Source organism: Rhineura floridana, chromosome 2 (genome assembly GCF_030035675.1).
Source record: "Rhineura floridana isolate rRhiFlo1 chromosome 2, rRhiFlo1.hap2, whole genome shotgun sequence".
NCBI classification, from domain to species: Eukaryota; Metazoa; Chordata; class Lepidosauria; order Squamata; family Rhineuridae; genus Rhineura; species Rhineura floridana.
In genome coordinates this window covers 4,599,488-4,618,757 of record NC_084481.1, presented here as the reverse complement: position 1 = coordinate 4,618,757, position 19,270 = coordinate 4,599,488, and the positions used below count along the sequence as shown (strand labels likewise).

At 39.1% G+C, this 19,270-nt stretch overlaps 1 protein-coding gene across 5 annotated transcripts in view; it reads right to left on the bottom strand.

Annotated features, from left to right (window-relative positions):
• The window catches only part of IQCA1 (IQ motif containing with AAA domain 1), a 154,867-nt gene that overhangs the window by 50,066 nt on the left and 85,531 nt on the right, over window positions 1-19,270 (bottom strand). For 4 of the 5 annotated variants that reach the window (XM_061607657.1, XM_061607656.1, XM_061607658.1 and 1 more), the window contains 3 exons: window positions 18,028-18,120; window positions 4,580-4,650; window positions 3,095-3,177 (listed from right to left, as the gene is read on the bottom strand). In XM_061607657.1, coding sequence (XP_061463641.1) covers window positions 3,095-3,177; window positions 4,580-4,650; window positions 18,028-18,120 — 247 coding nt within the window. The remainder of the gene's footprint in view (window positions 1-3,094; window positions 3,178-4,579; window positions 4,651-18,027; window positions 18,121-19,270) is intronic. The other variant, XM_061607659.1, reaches the window with a different exon arrangement.

Here is a 19,270-nt window from a genome sequence, read left to right as displayed (position 1 = left end):
GCCCTGAACAGGAATACTCCACACTCCAATGTTTTGTTGCCAGTTCCATTTGTTGCTAATCTTATACCTAAATCCTAAGGCTTGCCACTTAAAATAGCAGCTACTAATGCAGGGGTGGCCAAACTTGCTTAACGTAAGAGCCACATACGATAAACTTCAGATGTTTGAGAGCCACAAGACATGAACAAATATTACACACAAATATTACACGCACATTTTTATTGTTACATGCACATTTTGTTACAAAAAGTTTATATAAATATTAAGAAATATATGTACGTAATAATATTTATTCATGTATGTAGTTTTTAAACTGTTAATTTGTATTAGTTTCAATAATCACAAAGTACACACATATATATATCAAAATCCTGAATGATTATTGTTGTAACTATACTGAGCATATTTAATATGGTAATGAACTACGGAAACATCTAAGAAAAATATGCAAATTTGCATTTCATTAACATAAAACGAGACCGCCAAAAATAAAAATAAAAGGGGTAAAAACAGATTTTAATGATACTTGTCTTATAATTATAAAGCTTGAAAACTTTTTAGTTACCTTTTATATTAATTGTGATGCAAAAAGGAACTCAGCCAACATATTTCCGCGAGCCACACATTAGACGTCGAAGAGCCGTGTCTGGCTCGCGATCCGTGGTTTGCCCACCCCTGTACTAATGCATCAGTGCAAAGACCTTGACTGACATGATAACGCTGATGCTATACAGAGGCAGTCCTCAGGAATATTTTGAGTTTGGTACTGAGATGGCAAGTACATAAATGCAAAGTCCCAAAACAATACGAACATTTAATGTAAGTTGTAAGTGTTCACATAGCCATGGGGGTCTACCTTGTATTGTTTTCAAATATATCTGTTATTTTCAGTGTTGTTTTAAGCTGTGTTTTAGCTGTTTTTATTATACGTTGTACATCACCTTGAGATGCATGTGTGAAAGGTGATAAACAAATAAAATTTGGTGAACAGTCTATTTAGGCTGTCTGTTCTATGAAGTTGGGATAAACAGAGATACAGAATCTTATGCCGGGAGCCATTGTGATTGTCCTTAACTTACTAAGTGTCCTCAGAAACATTTGTTGGATTATTAAATACCAAATATTCTGTAGCAAACTACAGTAAGGGCTTAAAGGGATAGATGGCAGAGAGAGAGCAGAAAGCTCTCTTTTTAAGTTAACAGAGAAAGGGGAAAAGTGGGGACCAGTCTAACTGACACACTGGCTAAGCAGTGAAGTGACCAAAATAGAATATGACTCCCAATTCAATATTCCAAGTAGATTATAAAGACCTGCAAAATGAACTCTCCAAATTAGGTGAATGGGCAACTAAATAGCAATTATTTATCGATGTAAATGAGAAAAAAAGACCCCTAAACAGTCTAGAAAGGACCTATAAACAGTGACTTCCAAGAACCTAAGAATATTGAGCATGTCAGTTAGTGCAGGGAACAAAAATGGCGATGGGAGAGGACTAGCCTGCTTGAACCCTTAGCAATGGTTCCTGGGGGGTGGCAGGTGTGCCCTCCTAGCAGTGGGAGCACTGCATTTGTTAGGATGGGGAATGGCAGAGCTTCTCTGAACTCACCTCACCTCACCCCATCCCCATAAGCACAGCAACGCCGCCGGGCGGATGCCACTGCTGCCACCCCCACCCCCTCAGGAGCCATTGCTGCTAAACCTCTAAAATCTTACAGCAGCCTGCAGGTGGACATTAGGAACAGAATGATGTGCGCCACGAGGCTGAAAGCTTCCTCTCCCTGCACCATAAGATATTTCAGGACAGAAGAAAGGGAAAGGGAACCTTTATCCTTTTCTCTTCTCGAAACATCTCCTCCCAGCAACTATATAGCAATAAAGTGCTGAACCTGAGCCCTTTAACGTAAGAATAGTGGGAAAGAAAAAAAGAGTCCCTTTTTCTTTTTTCACTCCTTAAATTGCATGTTCAGAGTCAGTATACCACTAATACCAGTTGATGGAGTGGAGTCTGGAAGCTTTCCCTCAGAGATCATCGCTTTAGTATTCCCTCAATCTTTCTATTCTTGGGATGGTAATGGGGACCAGCTTTAGTCCTTCCTGCTTTTCCTCTCTTCCAAGAGTCATTCTTCCCAGCTCAGCAGGAAGAGCTAACAGTATACACAGCTCAGCAGCTCCATGCCAGCAAGTCAGTCTTATTACCCACTGAAAGTTTGGGAATAAGTTGAGATTGCTTCGGTCCAAAGATGTCTACAATCATTTGCTTTACCAAATAAACTGCAGGAGGGTTTGGTTAATGAGTGCCAGCTGCCCAGAGAGAAACTTCCGAGGAAGCCAGCAGCTAGTCCATAGCTTGATTAGTCTTTTGCCTCCATACCCAGGTCGGATGACTGATTTGCACATCAGGACCAGAAGTAGTTTGCATGATTGGAACACAGTATAAAAGAGAGCCAGCAAAGTGGCACCAATAGTGGAATCCACTTCTACTTTCTCAAACATTTCACTTGATTTGAACCATGCTTTTAAATGAATGCTGACATTCTTCTACGTTTAGAGCTGATTTGGATGTTACTTTTCTCCACCCAGGTTTTAAAAGCATGTGAGGGAAGCAGCCTGGAGAAGGCTGGTGTCAGGACCTTTGTAATGGCAAAGGGGTCACCTGTACCATGCTAGGTTCCTGCGACATTCTCTGAAGTGTACACATCGCCTGCATTTATCTAACATTTGAAGCCTTTACTCATTGCTTCTCAGGAAACATTTTTAAAACACTATTAGGGAAACATTACTAGAAGTAACTATTAATTTACTGTTTGCTGCCAGATATACGTAGAAATGGCAAGGTATCAGAACTAGAAAATACGAAGATTATATGCTGAAGAGCTTTATTTTAACTTGCATTTTGAGTCAGCAGTTCAGATTAACTCTCCTATTTTGAACCAGCTAAATTGGTATGAAGATGCTGTTGTTTATTTATTCATAGACTGCTCTATCCCAGACATTCAAGGCAGGTTGCGTAACATTGTCATTTATAAATACTATATGTAATTCCAGAGCAAATCAAGGTGTTTTTTTTTATTGGCATATAAAGTTTATACTTTACCCACATAATCGCTGAGTTTCACTTTCCTGGCTCTTATTAATATCCCTTCTTCTACCAGCTCCTGGTAGAGAGAATCAATGGTCCTACACAGAGATACATAATTTAAGTAGACAACTAGATTTGCAGAAAAAGTTCACAAATCTTCTCTAAAAACACTGAGTAGACATTTGTAATGTCTGCATATGGCTAAAATGAACAATAATGACATTCATTTTTAATGAAAACATGCCCATTATATACGTTGTAACTGTAACAGTATTTTCTAGCTATCAGGGGTATGAAATATTGGAACACTAACAATATACAGTAAGGATTAAAATATTTCATAGAAATTTGGAGTTTGAACATTTCCCCCCACACAGGTTGTCTCACATTACTTCAGGGCTGCTTCAAACATCACAATACTGTTCAACAGCACTGAAGAATTTATGCTAGTCGTTCCCATTCCTGCAAACACATTCATAGAACAAGACACGCAAGTTCTTAATGAGGGTGTTTTTTTTAAAAGGAAGGATTGTGAATTTTGAAACTCTGGAGGCAGCTCTGCAGAGCTAGTTAGTGGTATAATATCACAGCATTCTGTCATGCATATGAGTGAATCATGGGAGCACTCTTATGTTCTTACAACGTAATGTTGGCAGTAGTAGCCAGTGATGTTCAGAGCATGGGATGGCCTCCCTTCACAATTCAATGTGGCTACAGAGGCAAGCAGACTGTGGCATTAACCATTTGGTAGGGAATTGAATTTAATTATGCTGTTTGCCTTACCATGTGGCGCTTTGGAAAATCTCAAGGAAAACATTGAAGGGCGTTCAGATTTGAAAAGCCAGATAATTGGCAAAGGTAGTGAAGCTATATCTATTTCTTATTTATTTATTTTTGAAATTTATAACCCACCAATGTTGCTTCAAAGAGCCTCCAGAGCAGCAGGTAATATTATGTACACTAAGCTTCCCACTGTCAGCCCAGTATGCAGCAAATCTATAAGACAACGCCAAGGGTTTCTACTAGTCTGGATACTTATGATTTGTTTTATATCATGAAGAAATGCTGCTTTGTTCAATTATTACAGAAGGATTGGCTCGTGTCCTATTTCAGGGATGTTAAAAACAGATGGAAAAATCTGATACATATCTGAAACTACCAGGTGTTCCTGCACCTGCCAAAAGGAATAAAATTTAATGACAATTCTTCAAAGAACCATTAGTGATACGATGAAAATACACGGAACTAAGGTCAACAGTACATATAACCTAAAATGAACTTTCTGCAAATTGGTGGTTAACATTTCCTCATCTAAATTTCTTTATATTTTACATCCATTTAAAAAGAATCCTATGTTAGATTTTCCATAATTGCCAAAGAACTGGAGGTATCAGGTTCACACTTAGGTATACCAACTTTGACTCTCTTTTGTGTTTGAATAAAGCAAAAAAAGAAAGAGATGTGTCAATGTGAACCTCAGAGGAGCAGGTGCATTTTTACCTGTCACGAGTCAGATCTTTCTCCTTCTTAGGTTTTTTCTTCCTTCCACCCTTTTTTCCTTTTTTCTTTTTCTAAGAATCATAAATGGAGACAGTCAGCAAAGGCAGTATTTCTACATCGGGTTAAAAGTTTACACGAGATTTTGAATTGTTTTAGTGGCTTCTTTAGTGATTTAATGTGTAGAGACAGGATATATCTGCTGATTATACAGCCACAAGAGTGGCTGTATACTAGAGCCAGCATGGATTTTTCGCATTCCACAATGTTAAGTTGAAAATACCCCCATGCCATTCTGATGCTTCCCATAAGCTCATTTCAAAACAAAACCTTACAAAACTTATAGTCCTGAACTCAGAAACGCTTGCTTAACAGCACTCTAAGTTTTCATGGTGATACACAGAACACTCGGGGAGAATTGAGAGTGAAGGGTGCTGAGAGTTGTTATTCCCCTGACAGAGCTCCAGTGGCCAGAGTGGTTTAACAGTCTGCCCCTCTTCTGGGGATTGTAGCTCTGTGAGGGGAATAGGGCCTCTCCTAGCAACTCTCAGCACCCTTCACAAACTACAATTCCCAGGATTCTTTGGGGAAAGCCATGACTGTCTAAAGTGAAATAAAGGTCTGGTGTGGATGTGGCCAGGGACAGCTTTGGTTTAAATTTGGGTGGAAGACTACATGTGCCTGCTGTAGAATAAAAAGGTGGGGAAAACGCTGAAAAACAATGATACTGTCCACAGTGTTTTCTTTTAGAAAGGAAAGGGGCTCTCCCTCTGCCCATTGCACACCCACCCAATCTCCTCCCCCTCCCCCCTCCCCCCTCTGTCTCCTCCCTGCCCCTCCGCCAGATCTGTTTTACCTATCCTAACCATGACTGTACAGGAGTAAATCCCATTGAACTCAAAAAGCATGTAAATAATCAAACTTGCCCTCCTCCTCTCTCCTATCCCCTTCCTCTTGCCCCTTCCCTCCCCTTCCTTCCCTCTTCTGTCCCCTCCCGCTCCTTCATGGTCAGTTTTGCCTATTCTAAGTATGATTGCATGGGAGTAAATCACACTGAACTCAATAAGCATGCAAATGATCAGACCTGCCTTTTCCCTTCCCCTCCCCCCTTACCTTCCCCCTTCCCCCTCCCTCCTTACCTTCCCCTCCCCCTCCCTCCTTACCTTCCCCCTCCCCCTCCCTCCTTACCTTCCCCCTCTCTCCTTCTTGTCCCCTCTTCCCTTTCCTCTTCCTTCTCCCCTGCCCACTTCAGCACTCACTCACTCACTCTTCTCCTCCTCCCCCATGGTCAGTTTCACCTATCCTAAACATATTGCAGGTGAATAAATCCCACTGAACTCAATAAGCATTCAAATGATCAAACCTGCCCTGCTCCTTCCCTACCCTTGCCTTTCTTCCTCCTTTCCCCCCCCCCATCCCCTGTGGTCAGCTTCACCTATCCTAAGCATGATTGCAGGGGAGTAAATCCTCAATTAAATTGTTTAATTGACTGAGTAAATTATTGACTGAACTCAATAAGCATGCAAATGATCAATCCATTCTTAGCAATCTTGCACAGGATCCCATTTCTTACCTCCCAGATTAAAAAGCAGAGAAATTCACTAATATGCAAAAATCCTTGCGGTTTAAGAATGTACCTATAGCCAACAGATATTTCTATCAAACTTTAAAAAGCAGGGAAATTGGGCAGCTATAGTAAATGCACCAGGGGAGCAGGAGACCTGACCTCCTCTCAGAGATACTGTACTGCCTTACAAATTTGTCAAAATGCAAACACAATTTGGGTTGGTCTTTCACAGTCCAATCCACTTCCTGTGTAGCTTGGAAGAATTTGGTAACATGTGCCTCTGAGCATATGGTGAGTGGTGGCAACACCTGCACTCAGCCCAAATAACAGAAACAAGGCATGTGCTGTGCTGATCTTGTTTTAGCAGGGAGGAAGCAACAATATTAAGACAGCTGATAGTTCAGATAATCACTTTAAATATGTTTGATTTACTTTACCATTTTAGTGAAGTTTCCTATAGTAAATCATTTTCTTTTGCTTCTGTTTCTATGAATATGTGAAGTACAGCAACACTTTGCAAAATTTACACTAAAAAACCTCAGAAAACAATTGTGGAATAATGGCACTGATTATTCTGCAGAATAGTCTCCAATGGACATGAGGAGTGTCTTAGTCTGCACAAGATAAAACAGTGGGAGATGAAATATGTTCTAGCAAATTTCTAGGTTTGCTTTGTTTTTAATTGTTCATGCCCACCTTTCCTTAAATGGAGTGCTTAAACATAGCACACTGAAAACATGCATCTTGGGCAGGCCAAGTTTGTCTTTTCCAACAGCTAGATTCATTGCCTAAGTAGCAACATATTGTAATCAGTCTGATTTTATATCAAACTGCAGTTTCATATTCAACTGTTAATGCACCCAAAATAGAAACAGAACATAACCTCCAGTTTGAAACACAAAAGGCTGACTTCACCATCATATGACATTGACCAATAAAAAGGCTTTGAAATTAATAAAAATAAATTTGACATAGATTTCTAGGGTGATACCACAGCATTCTGTCATGCATATGAGTGAATCATAGGAACACTCTTATGTTCTTAAAACATAATGTTGGCAGTAGTAGCCAGTGATGTTCAGAGCATGGGATGGCCTCCCCCCACAATTCAATTTGGCTACAGAGGCAAGCAGACTGGCATTAACCCTTTGGTAGGAAATTGAATTTAATTATGCTGTTTGCTTTACCATGTGGCGCTTTGGAAATCTCAAAGAAAACACTGAAGTGCATTCAGGTTTGAAAAGCCAGATAACTGGCAAAGGTAGTGAAGCTATATCTATTTCTTATTTACGAAATTTATAAGGATTTCTAGGATGAATAATGAGAGCAACATAATGTTCTAGGTTAGATTCTCTGTAGAAACAATAGTAACACAGGAAAGAAAGTAAGAAAAACACCAGCAAACATACAAAAATATAATTCTCCATCTTTGGAGATGGCAGGTGTTACCACCACTCACCATATGCTCAGAGGCACATGTTACCAAATTCTTCCAAGCTACACAGCAAGTGGATTGGACTGTGAAAGACCAACCCAAATGGTGTTTGCATTTTTACAAATTTGTAGGGCAGTACAGTATCTCCGAGAGGAGGTCAGGTCTCATGCTCCCCTGGTGCATTTACTATAGCTGCCCAATTTCCCTGCTTTTTAAAGTTTGATAGAAATATCTGTTGGCTATAGGTACATTCAAACTGCAGCATGCCAACTTTTCACATTTTTATGTATATAGTGAGACAGAGAGATAATTGTTCGAGTAACCAGATATTTAGCTGAAGTATCAGGTAATTAATGTGTAGAAGCTCTATTGATGCATCATTGGTTTGAGCATTGCCAGAAAGTACATCTTATCAAAATCAAACACCAAGCTTTTTTTTTTAAAATAGTATATTACAATATTACGATGCATACATCTGGTATAAGTAACAAAGTTTAATACTTGTGGGGTACATAACACAATAGCAGACTAAAGACACTGAAGATCTACATTGGTTTCTTCCACCCCACCCCAGATTTTTTTCTTGAGGGTCTCTAGAAATGGCCCATTATCTTTTCCCAATTTAAAAATGATCACATTGTGAAGATTAGATCATTTCTACTTATAGAAACAATGAGCATATGTTTAGCATATGGGCCAACTGTTAGCTTCCTCAAGGCAATTTCTCCACTAGAGTAATTTGAAAGTTTTATATACAGTATTATTGCGGGGAAAATCTTTTTAATTAACATCAAGATTTACAGAAAAACTGGCATGTGTTGAGTAGAGACTAAGAAAATATTTTATTTTGTGTTTTTCCTATGTGCTCTACCTCATGGAAAAACTTTAATCCCCCTCATGAATCTAAATGACATATTTAATGAAAATAATAGTAAGTAAGTAATTTATTGTTACAGCCCATTGGCCAAGCATAGATAAAAACAGTACAAACATTAAAATCATATTAAAAAAATACATTGGTCAAGAATAACTTGTTAGTTCTTCAAATTCTAGATTGGGTTCAGTATCAGAATATACACTATTCTAAAATTTATTTAGAAGTATTATTATTATCAAGTCTGGGTATATTTTGTGAGTTTTTCATAATATTAGATCTAAGAAGTATAGCTGCTGCAGAGAATTTTGCTATTGAGAGTGATATTTTTGGAGAGTGATCTTCCAGAAGGTATTGATCCAAAGCTATCCATGGTTTATGTTCTATATTTGTGATTAAAGGTAAAATGAATTGTTGTCGAATAACGTTATAGAACAAACAGTAAAGCAAGACATGGATATTATTTTCAACCACTCCCTCTCCACATGGGCAGTGACGATCTATGTAAGGGACCTTCGCATAGCGCCCTTCTAGGAGAGCCGAGGGAAGAACATTTAATCTTATCATGGTAAATGCCTTACGGTATTTGGGAATATTTAGATTGGACAGATATGGCATTGGAACATAACATCTGGGGTTATATCTTTGATTTTTAACTAATAATAATTGATGTTGAAAATCGGTATCTTTCAAACGTTGGCGTATATTTCTTGAGGCATTTTCGAAACCAAGTTGTTGAACAGTATGGAATGAAAAGCCTAATTTTGAAAGTTTATCAGATATTAATTGCGCCCATGGCGAATGAAAGTTATCTATTAAAATATCAGGGGATAAACCTAGTGGATTGAAAAATAATTTTAGCCATGTATTAATTCTATAAAACCAAATCTTAGATTCAATAGTTTGAACTCCTGCCTCAAGTCGAAGTATGCAGTTAGGTATGCATTTAGGTAGGGCCATTATTGTTCTTAAAAATATATTTTGGACTACCTCAAAGTCATTAAATTTTATGTTTACACTTGCTTGAGCGCCATATGTCATTTGAGGGATGATCTTATTATTAAAGATTTTGAGGGCTGGGATAAAAGCTTGCCCTCCTTTAGTATAGTAGAATGTTAGAAGCGCTTTCATAGTTCGATGGGCATTGAGAGTCATTGATTTGCTATGTAGGTGATGCGAGCCAGAGGATTGAAATACTAGGCCAAGATATTTGTACGATTGAACTTGCTCAATCGGCTGACCTTCAATTTGCCATCTATGCTTTGATTTTTTCTTAGTAAAAGCTATGATTTTAGTTTTTTGGTAATTGATTGTAAGGTATTCAGCGGAGCAATATTTTACTAGATTCGCTAAGAGCCGTTTTAAATCTATTGGTGACCTAGATAATAGTGCCACGTCATCTGCATATAGTAGAGTGTTTCTTGGTTTGTTGGCTAACATTGGGGGGTGGGAAGAACCTGGGGCTAAATTTGAAACTATATCATTTATGTACAGATTAAAAAGCATTGGAGCTAGGACACAACCTTGCTTGACCCCTTTTGTTGTTGGAACAGTATTAGAAAGATGCCCCTTAGTACTACATCTGATCTGAAGAGAGGTGTTTTTATAAAGACCTTGAATCAATATAAGTAATCGTCTATCGATTCCCATACTATTAAGTTCACCCCATAAGCGAGGACGTGATATAGAATCGAAAGCGGCCTTTAGATCAACAAATGCCGTGTAAAAGGCCCCTCCTTTTTTTCCAGCATATTTGGCTATTAAATGATGTAATACGAGGGAATGGTCAATTGTCGATCTTTTTCGTCGAAAACCCGCCTGTTCGATTGCTAGGATGTCGTTTTGCTCTATCCAGGTAATTAGTTTAGAGCGGAGATGCGCTGCATAGAGTTTACTTATTATATTGATGAGACTAATTGGTCTATAATTAGCCGGGTCATTAGACAGTCCTTTTTTATAAATTGGGACAATCGTATGAAAATAATAAAAACATGGTAATTCTATCAAAACAGTTAATTAGCAACAGTCCTCTTTACTTGCACATTTATTTGTATTTTTCTTTGTGGCTTTTCCTGAATAATGAAATGACATTATTTAAGGAATCCAGGTTAGCAGGAAAATTTGGTGGACATATACGTTTTGCATTCTTGAAGACTGCACTTTAAGCTCCCAATTGTTATTTGCAACTGTGTCTTTACCTGCCCCACACCTGACATCACATATGACATCAGGTGTGGGGCAGATGGGCATGTTTGTGGAAACTGGCCTTGTGGGTCAAATTATGGCCCATAGGCCAGAGCTTCCCCATTTCAATTTGTTGGGCCCCAGTAGTCTCTAGGAATGTAATTTTCCAAAGGGCTATTGGTTGCAAAACCTAGGAGCTTGGTACGCCAGGAGCTGGAAGGGGAAGGAGGAGAAACTTCCCACCTTTCCCTCTCACATGTCACTGTGATATGCTGTTACTTCTGTGAGATTGCCAGCATGGTAAACTAAGGTGGGAAGGATAGGCTTTGGGGATGAGTCAATGAGTTGGGTGAAGGGGGCTGGATGGGTGAATGGAAGTTTTGGTCTAAGTGACAGGAGAGGTAGGAGGGTATTCTTCTATATGCCAGGTTAAAATCCAAGCCACATAAGAATTTGGAGGATTATAATGTTCACCTTGCATCTGTGGTAAGGATTACATCCTGAGACTCATATTTAAAACAGCTGCATTGGGCCCAGTTCAAGGTGCTCACACTAATGCCCTAAATGACTTAGGTCCCAAATATCTGAAAGACCACCTCCTTCCCTACATACCCTCTCAGGTGTTGAGATCAGCAGACAGGGCCCTTTTTGGTAGTTCCACCACCATTGGAAGCTTGGAGGGTGGTGGCCTGGGCATCTGAGCAAGGCCTCTATGGCTCCATTTATGCCCCATGCAGATTCACACAAGTGTAGGCAGCTCCTGAAAGAATCTGGTCCCAAGCTGTTTAGGGCTTTACAGGTAGTCATCAACACTTCAAATAACTAGAAATGCACTGGCAACCAATGCAACTGATACAGAAATATTGTTACATATTTTGATCACCTAGCAAACAAGCACCTGGATTCTGTACCAGCTGAAGCTGCACCATGTAGAGAAGGAGTGAGGAACTTCTTGCCTGTGAGCCTAATTACATCTGCAAGGCCTCCCCAATTGACCTGTGATGCCATTTTAGGCAAGCTACATTTGCCTTCCCCTACAACTGGTCATATGACATCATATGCGGGACAGGTATAAGTGGGTTTTGCAGGCACTGCCAATCAGCTGATTGGTGCTGCCTGCAAAGCTCCTTGTGAAGCATTTCCCATGTACCAACTATCAGTGCTTGGGAAACACTATGCAAACTTTTTTGCCCATGTGGCTTGATTTCAAACTGCACAGGGGTGTTTGGAGATAAAGATCTGGCTCGCTGGCCAGATCCAATTTACTACCACCTATCTAAACTGTCTTCTCTCTATTATCCATATTAGATCATGCAAATACTCATGTTTTGAAAACAGGCTTATTTTTTCTATTATAGCGAGCTCTTTAGTTGAAAGATGATGACATATGGTTGAGATATCAACACTACTTTATCCTTTCTGATTTCTTTGAAATGGTAGTTGACCAGATTTCCTAAAGAATAATTTTAAGATAATTCAATAAGGTTTAATCTTATATTTTTTTAAAAACCATGATAGGCAGTATCCATGGTCCTTCCCTGACCTTCTGTCCTGGCATCAACAATTCTCTCCAATACAGAGATTAAGATGTTTAGATGTTTTAACAGCACAGGCTACATACAAATTTAGTGGTATGCTTTCACCTCTCATCTTCTAGCAGTTAAGTGCAAGGGGCTCCCTAAGCAGCAGGCAACCTCTGTGAGGTTTTGGATTCCTATTTTGAACTCATATTGTTGGTCATTATTACTACTAGGGACAAGGTTCAATATATCAGGTTTTTTAAAAATAATAAAAAGTCAAATGTTTCTTTTCCTTTCTTTGAGAGATACTATAACCACTGCTCAATTTTTGTTTTAGACTTCAAAGACATCAAGTGGTTGTGTCTTTTGGAGACCATTAACTTATCCTTAGACCAGCCTTTCCCAACTAGTGGGCCACCAGATGTTGTTGGACCACAATTCCCATCTTTCCTCACCATTGGCAATGCTGGCTGAGGCTGATGGGAGTTGTGGTCCAACAACATCTGGTGGCCCACTAGTTGGGAAAGGCTGCCTTAGACTAATTTCCTTATTGCAGGAAACTCCTCATTAATATTGCTTCCTCTAACAGTCTCATCCAAATTTTCATGGTTAGAAAATACAATTATTTTCTGTTACAATCCACTTAAAAATATTTTAGTGACAAGATAATTACATTGGCTCCAGGCATGTCAGCACTAGTTTATTCTTTCACACAAGGGTTTCTGAATTCTTTGAACTGGTAGTTGACCATGCTTCCTAAAGAATATTTCTAAGATACAAGGTTTCAACAGGTCCAAATTCTCAGCAAAAAAAGTAGTAACCAGGTGCTTTCATGACCATCCATCCTGGAAATGTGCCCTAACCACCTCATAGCCTTGTAACTGTTGTCAGAACTATTTTTTCATCTCCTACAACAGAAGAAAAGGTAGATGTGTCTGACAATAGCTACAGCCTAATGGACATCATGATGATATATTTGGATGCACTACTAAGCTGCAGTTTAGTGTCATGAAAGCAAGCCTGCTTGAACCTCAGGCCCCATGACTCTCATAATCCATCACAGCCATGAGGAAGAGATTGGAAGCATCTAACTGCAGTTTGCTATTACACCCACACCTGTAAAAACAATTACTTTACATTATGGCTTGTTGAAACAAGCTGTGATTGGAAACCAGTTCATGGTCTGATCTTGGTCTGTTTCAATAAACCATATTTAAATTTAGCACAGTTGATCCAGCTCCAACGTAAAAATAAACTGTGATTAGTTTAAACTCGGAAGTGAATGGGTTGTATTCAACTAAATCCTACACAGAGTAGACCCAGTGAAATTAATAAACCTGTTAGTCATGTCTATTAACTTCAATGAATCTACTCTTAGCATTTAATATCACCCAATGCTGTCAATCTCCTTCTCATGCTATACTGGAGGAGAGGTGAGCACTGAAGCCCAAAGCTTCAGTAGGCTTGTTTCTGTTAACACTAAACTATTGTTTAGCATGGCATTTGAACTGGGCCTATAAAGGGGTAGGGAGAGATTATGAAGTAGCTGCAACATTCAAATACAACTTTGTCAAAACAGACATGTTTTCCTACAGCAGTATAGGAAAAACGTTACCTGCGAAGTAGTCCTCTCTTAGCTATAGCCAACCTGATTTTGCATCATTGTAATGTCTCAGGCTAGACCTGTTTCTAGATCCATTGAAATAAATGATAAATAAAAACCACGACATGCATCCAATCCACTCTGCCTGGCTGTATTGCTGCTTCTTCAACCTTATCCCCATGCTTTCTTGTTTTCTGTTATCTCTCAGTAGCCTTTCCTTCGAATCTGTTTGTTATGGGAAGGTTTCTGGCTAGCTAGAATTCTTTTATTTGCTATCCCTGTTGGGAAATTGTGTTTCCTGCTGTCTAGTTAGTGTGACTGATGACTGGGCACCAGCGAATCAAAAGCTGCTGTTTTCTCCTCTCTGACTAGGGGCTTGTCTCTTTGTAATCTCAGTTTGATCATCAGGTACTCCCCTAGAGTTATTTTCTGCAGATTCTACTACACAGTAAATGTGAGTGGATGTTAAAGAATCCCCCACCCTCAAAAAAAAAATGGCCTGTGCAAACTGAACACTTTGCAAAGAGGTTGTTATAAAAATCAGGAATATAATGTAGCACTCAAAGCTTGGAGGGTGGGGGAATGCCTGCTTTCCTGGCTTTTTGTGTGTGTTTTCATTTGCAGTGTCTCATTACCCCATTGAGTGCAACAGGATTTACTTTTCAGTAGACATGGTTAGGATTGTGCTGTAAATCAATGGGACTTTTGAGTAGACACATAGGATTGTTGTAAATCCCCCCTCCTATGTTTTAAGCAATTAGGCAGGGCTTATTTAGGTGTCACTGCTGTTATTTGGCAGGAAACTAATACTGATTTTTTTAAAAAAAATGTTCTGCAATGACCAACTGGTTTTGACAATAAACTATTATATGGGGTGTATGTATTTTTACATCTCCAGAGTGTGTGTATGGAGTCTTTCCAACAACCCTATGATGCAGGTTAGGCTGAGAGTTGGTTCAGTCAAGCTGCACATGTTTAAAGCTCTTTTTTTGGTTGATAGCCGCTCCTATCTTTTAATTTGCTGTAAAATATCAGGACTGTGGAATGTTTCAGTTAAAGCAATGGGGGGGATGCCTTGGTGCATGTTTGTCCCCCCTCACTGCATGGACTGTGAATATGTCTTTTTTTTGTATCTCTGTTTTCTTCCTGTGTCCTTCCTCCCCCTTTTATTTTCGCAACAACCCTGTGAGATGGGGAGGCTGAGAGGGGATGAAAAAACTTTGTGGATGAAAAAACAAGAAGTTGGTACTGAAAAACATGTTCCAAGTAATTTATTCATTATATGATGCCATTTAATTTAGGGCTGCCATATGGATATTGTTCTTTTTCAGAAGCATATGGGTATTGTTGAATACTGTTTTTGTTCGTAAAGAACTTAGACTGTTTATTTCCCTGTTTGAAATTTGTTTGAAAAGTTTTTTTTAGCTGCTCCCATCTTTTAATATTATTTTAACATTTAAATGTCATTTAATGATTATGATGCTTGAACTATTTATTTTCCCTGTTTGAAATGTGTTTTTAGCGGATGCTATCTTTTATATTATTTTAATATTTAAATGTTATTTAATTATTATCTGTTATATGATTATGGTTTTCCAACTATTTATAACTGTTGTAAAATGCCTTGTGAGGACAGGAACTCTGAAAGGCAGGTTAAAACATGTTAAATAAATACATCTTAAATCAAGCCTGTGGGTTCAAAATAACTGTCCATATTGGTAATATATGTACATAAGCAGCAGTTCATGCTCACAGAGGTGGGCTTCAATGGTGCTAGAAGCAGCTCCAAACATAAGTACTGCAACCGTTGAGCCCACTACTACTCCCACATCATTCACCATTGAAAGTGAGGTCTGAGCGGGACTTACAGGGACCGATGATGCCTAGCATTGTGGCACGGTGGTCCTCTCTGAAATGTTGCTGATGGCCAGTCAATGAACAATATCTAAATAATCTCCACACTATTTACTGTCTGCTCTGTGTCTCAACCTGTTGCCTATGAGGGATATGGGAGGGCAGTAAATCTACTGACACAGAGAAAAAAGAAGGATCTTTTTAGGAAATATTTAAAAGAAACAGCAGGACATCTCGGGAGAAATTTACTTAGTGATCAAGCCAGTGTTAATATACAGAACAGGAATGGGAAAACAATAAGGCGCGTAGCTAACCCAGAGAAAGACTGACTAATGCACACAGAAAAATTGAAGTAAAAAGACCAAACACATAATCACCCACATTAAATAAAAGCAAACACAAGCCTGTGATGAAGATGGACAGAAGTGAGGAGTGAAAAAACACATGTCTGCTCCGGACCTACACAGGGAATGGACCGGGGGGACATGCCCAATGGACAAAGACTACTGTGTTTCTAGTCTCTGGCCACAAGAGGGCAGCATAACCCACCATGTCATGTGTTCACCACCTCTGGAGAAAAAGTTTCTCACATATGATGTGTATCCTATTTATATTACATTTGATGATCAAGTATACCAAATACTTTTTCAAAGTTCTGCTTATTTTCTTTTAAAACACATATTACTGCTTGCACATGGTCATTTGATACCTGGATAAGTATTTCAGAACTGCACACATTTCAGTTACTTCTTTTTACCAGGGAAAGACCCTATTTTGTTGTTTTTTTCTCCTTGGCAAATCAATGGTCCTACTTTTGTTCCTATCGTTGACATGGGGGTGCCTTGTTAAAGTTTTGTTACTCTGAGTTGCTAGCAGAGATCAACTCTCTACACAGAGTCTCTTGAAGTTAAGTCTCTAAATGGGTGTGTGTGTAGATGTATCTTGTGTCTATTACACATGTAGGTGAAGATGTATCAATAAACCCTAAAGTATTAAAATCAACAAAAAGTCTTCTGGCACCTAAAGAATCAGGCCTGCCATTTCACACACACTAACTACAACAGCATATTGTCAGACAATTATGTTTTTGTAATACATCTTTCACCAAAAGGAACAAACATTATGCTTGGCTTTTAAATCAGTGGAGGAGCAGCTTCTGAAAAGTAAATGCATACAGCACACATAGACATATTCATCCAGACGGGAAGGCTTTTCAGAACAAAAATGTCTTCAGTTGTTTGTTTCCGGAGAACACAAGAGTGGCATTCCATAGAACAAGGGAGCCACACTGAAAGCCTGCTTCAAGTTACCGTGCAGCAGCTGTATAGAGCCATATATGTTAGTACCAAGGCTTTAAACTTGGCCCAGTAGTAGATTGGCAGCCAGGGCAAATCCTGCATGCAAGGTGTTAAATGCTGGTGGTAGTTTGCCGCCACAAACAACTTAGCTGCTGCATTTTGCATCAGCTGCAACCTCCAGACCAACCTCAAGGGTAGCCCCACATAGAACACATTGCAGTAATCCAACATGAAATGTGCTACATGATAACTATAAATACAGCACAATCGGAGTATGTTAATTTCAGTAGTGTCTTTCATAATGCAGATGAGATATAAGTGGTTCACTTGCATCATACTCAGGCTTATGTATGTTTTACTTCCATTCTTTAACTTGCTCCATTCCCAAGGGCGTACAATTTAAAGGTCTCCAGGTACATCCATAAGTTTTGTATGTCTTCATGTTTCACGGACATGAAGTCTGTACATGCAACTTTCATTATTTGTTCTTACCTGAACTGCTTTAGGTGTTGGGTTCAACCTATTTGGTGGGCTAACAATGCTTCCCAGGAGCTGTCTTATGCATTTGCAGTAGAAAGCTCTTTACTACAAACTGAATTAAGATTTTTTTTTCTGAGAAAAATTACTTAGCAAATTAAACTTGTATTTATTGTCCAGAACAGAAATGGTTCTGGAGGACAGCTAGCCATACAAATGAAGCAGGGGAAGAAGACAGGCAGTGGACACTAGGAGAGCAAAACAGAAACCTTCTGGAAGCAATATGTTTGGTATAAAGGCATGCAGGAAATTGCAAAACCTTTATCTTTATTCCTACCCCATGGATAGCTGTGAATTATCTCAGATACCATCAGTTTGCATGTAACACTGAGTAAAACCATGACCAAACTTGCAGGTACTTACAGGAAAAATCACAGTCACTTATGCCTTAACCGGGTCTCATGGTTGATCTCGCTCAGACAAACCACAATCAATAAAGCCAAGAACAACTCTTGGCTACAGCTTATGGTACCAATAGAATAACTGCTTGTGGTGTAACTTGGCAGCAGATAATGTCTGTACTGGTTCCTAGTTAATTAGTAATTCTGCTTCCAATAAAGACTATAAACTTCTACTTACCTTTCCTTTTTTGCCTTTTCTGCCTATTTTGTCTGTCTCTCTGTCCACAGCTAACTTTAAATTCTTTAGTTCCTGACGCATTAGCTCATCAACCTGTTTGGGCAGATACATACAAGTAGTCTGGAATATCATGCTTCCCCTCCTCGTCCTTTTTTTCAGCCAGAAAACACAACTCTTGTGCTGGAAATAAAGGCCAACAAACATAATGGTTAAACGAACAATTTTGTTCCTGTATTGTATTGATAACAAATACAGGAACAAAATTGTTCATTTAACCATTGCAAAAGTTCATTATCCCCTGATGAAGGCCTGTGATTACGGGCTGAAACGCGCTGGGCTTTTTTGAAAAAACCTTACAATAAAACCAGTTTTCCAAAAAAACCCTCAGCATTCTGGTCTTTGACCCCTTTTTCTACGTTATATTGGATGCTCACCACCCCTTATCGTCAATACCACCTGTGATGGCCACCTCCCAACCACTTGTGGGTCCCATGCTATCTGAAGGAAGGGAGTTCTTGGCTAACAGAATGTACTCCTCTACTCACCCACCTTTAGATACTTGCTGCCACCAGATGGGGGGAATTTGACTTCAAGGTGGCCCATATCAATCAGTCTAATTTTTTTTTACATCTTCCTTGGGTCTCTCCAAAGCCTTCCAAGGCAGCAGAGTTTTATGGCCTCTAGGGGTCAGGGTGTTAAAATAAGGAGAGCCACACCAGCTTTATGAAACAAGATCTAAAGTATACTAGAACAACAGCAACAACAACAAAAAAAAGGAGTTCAAGAGATATATAAGCAATGCAAAAGTTACAGAAAACCAGTATATTCCCTTTGGAGCAGAACAGCAGCAGCAGCAACAACAACAAAACCCCCCCAGCATTAAACACAATCCTCTGGCTCTATCCTTAAGTACTTTCCCTAAAGATAAATAGACCATTGGTCTCACCTGAAGGGTGATTTTCCTATGAGGACGGACATCACAGCGGGGGTATTAGCTCCACCTATCGTACGAAGGCAAGAATGTCTTTGAAGTCAAGACTAGGGGCGTCCAGTTCATTTGCAGCGAGTCTAAGGAGAAATATCTAAAAATACAAGAACAAGGCCAACAGACCTGGCAGCAGGAAAATAACACAATAGTACCATGCATAGTAACATGACTCCAACATAGCGGTATAACAGAACTAGAAGTCTTGACTTCACTCTTAAATTTAAATATAATAGCGTAACAGTAATATTTAACACA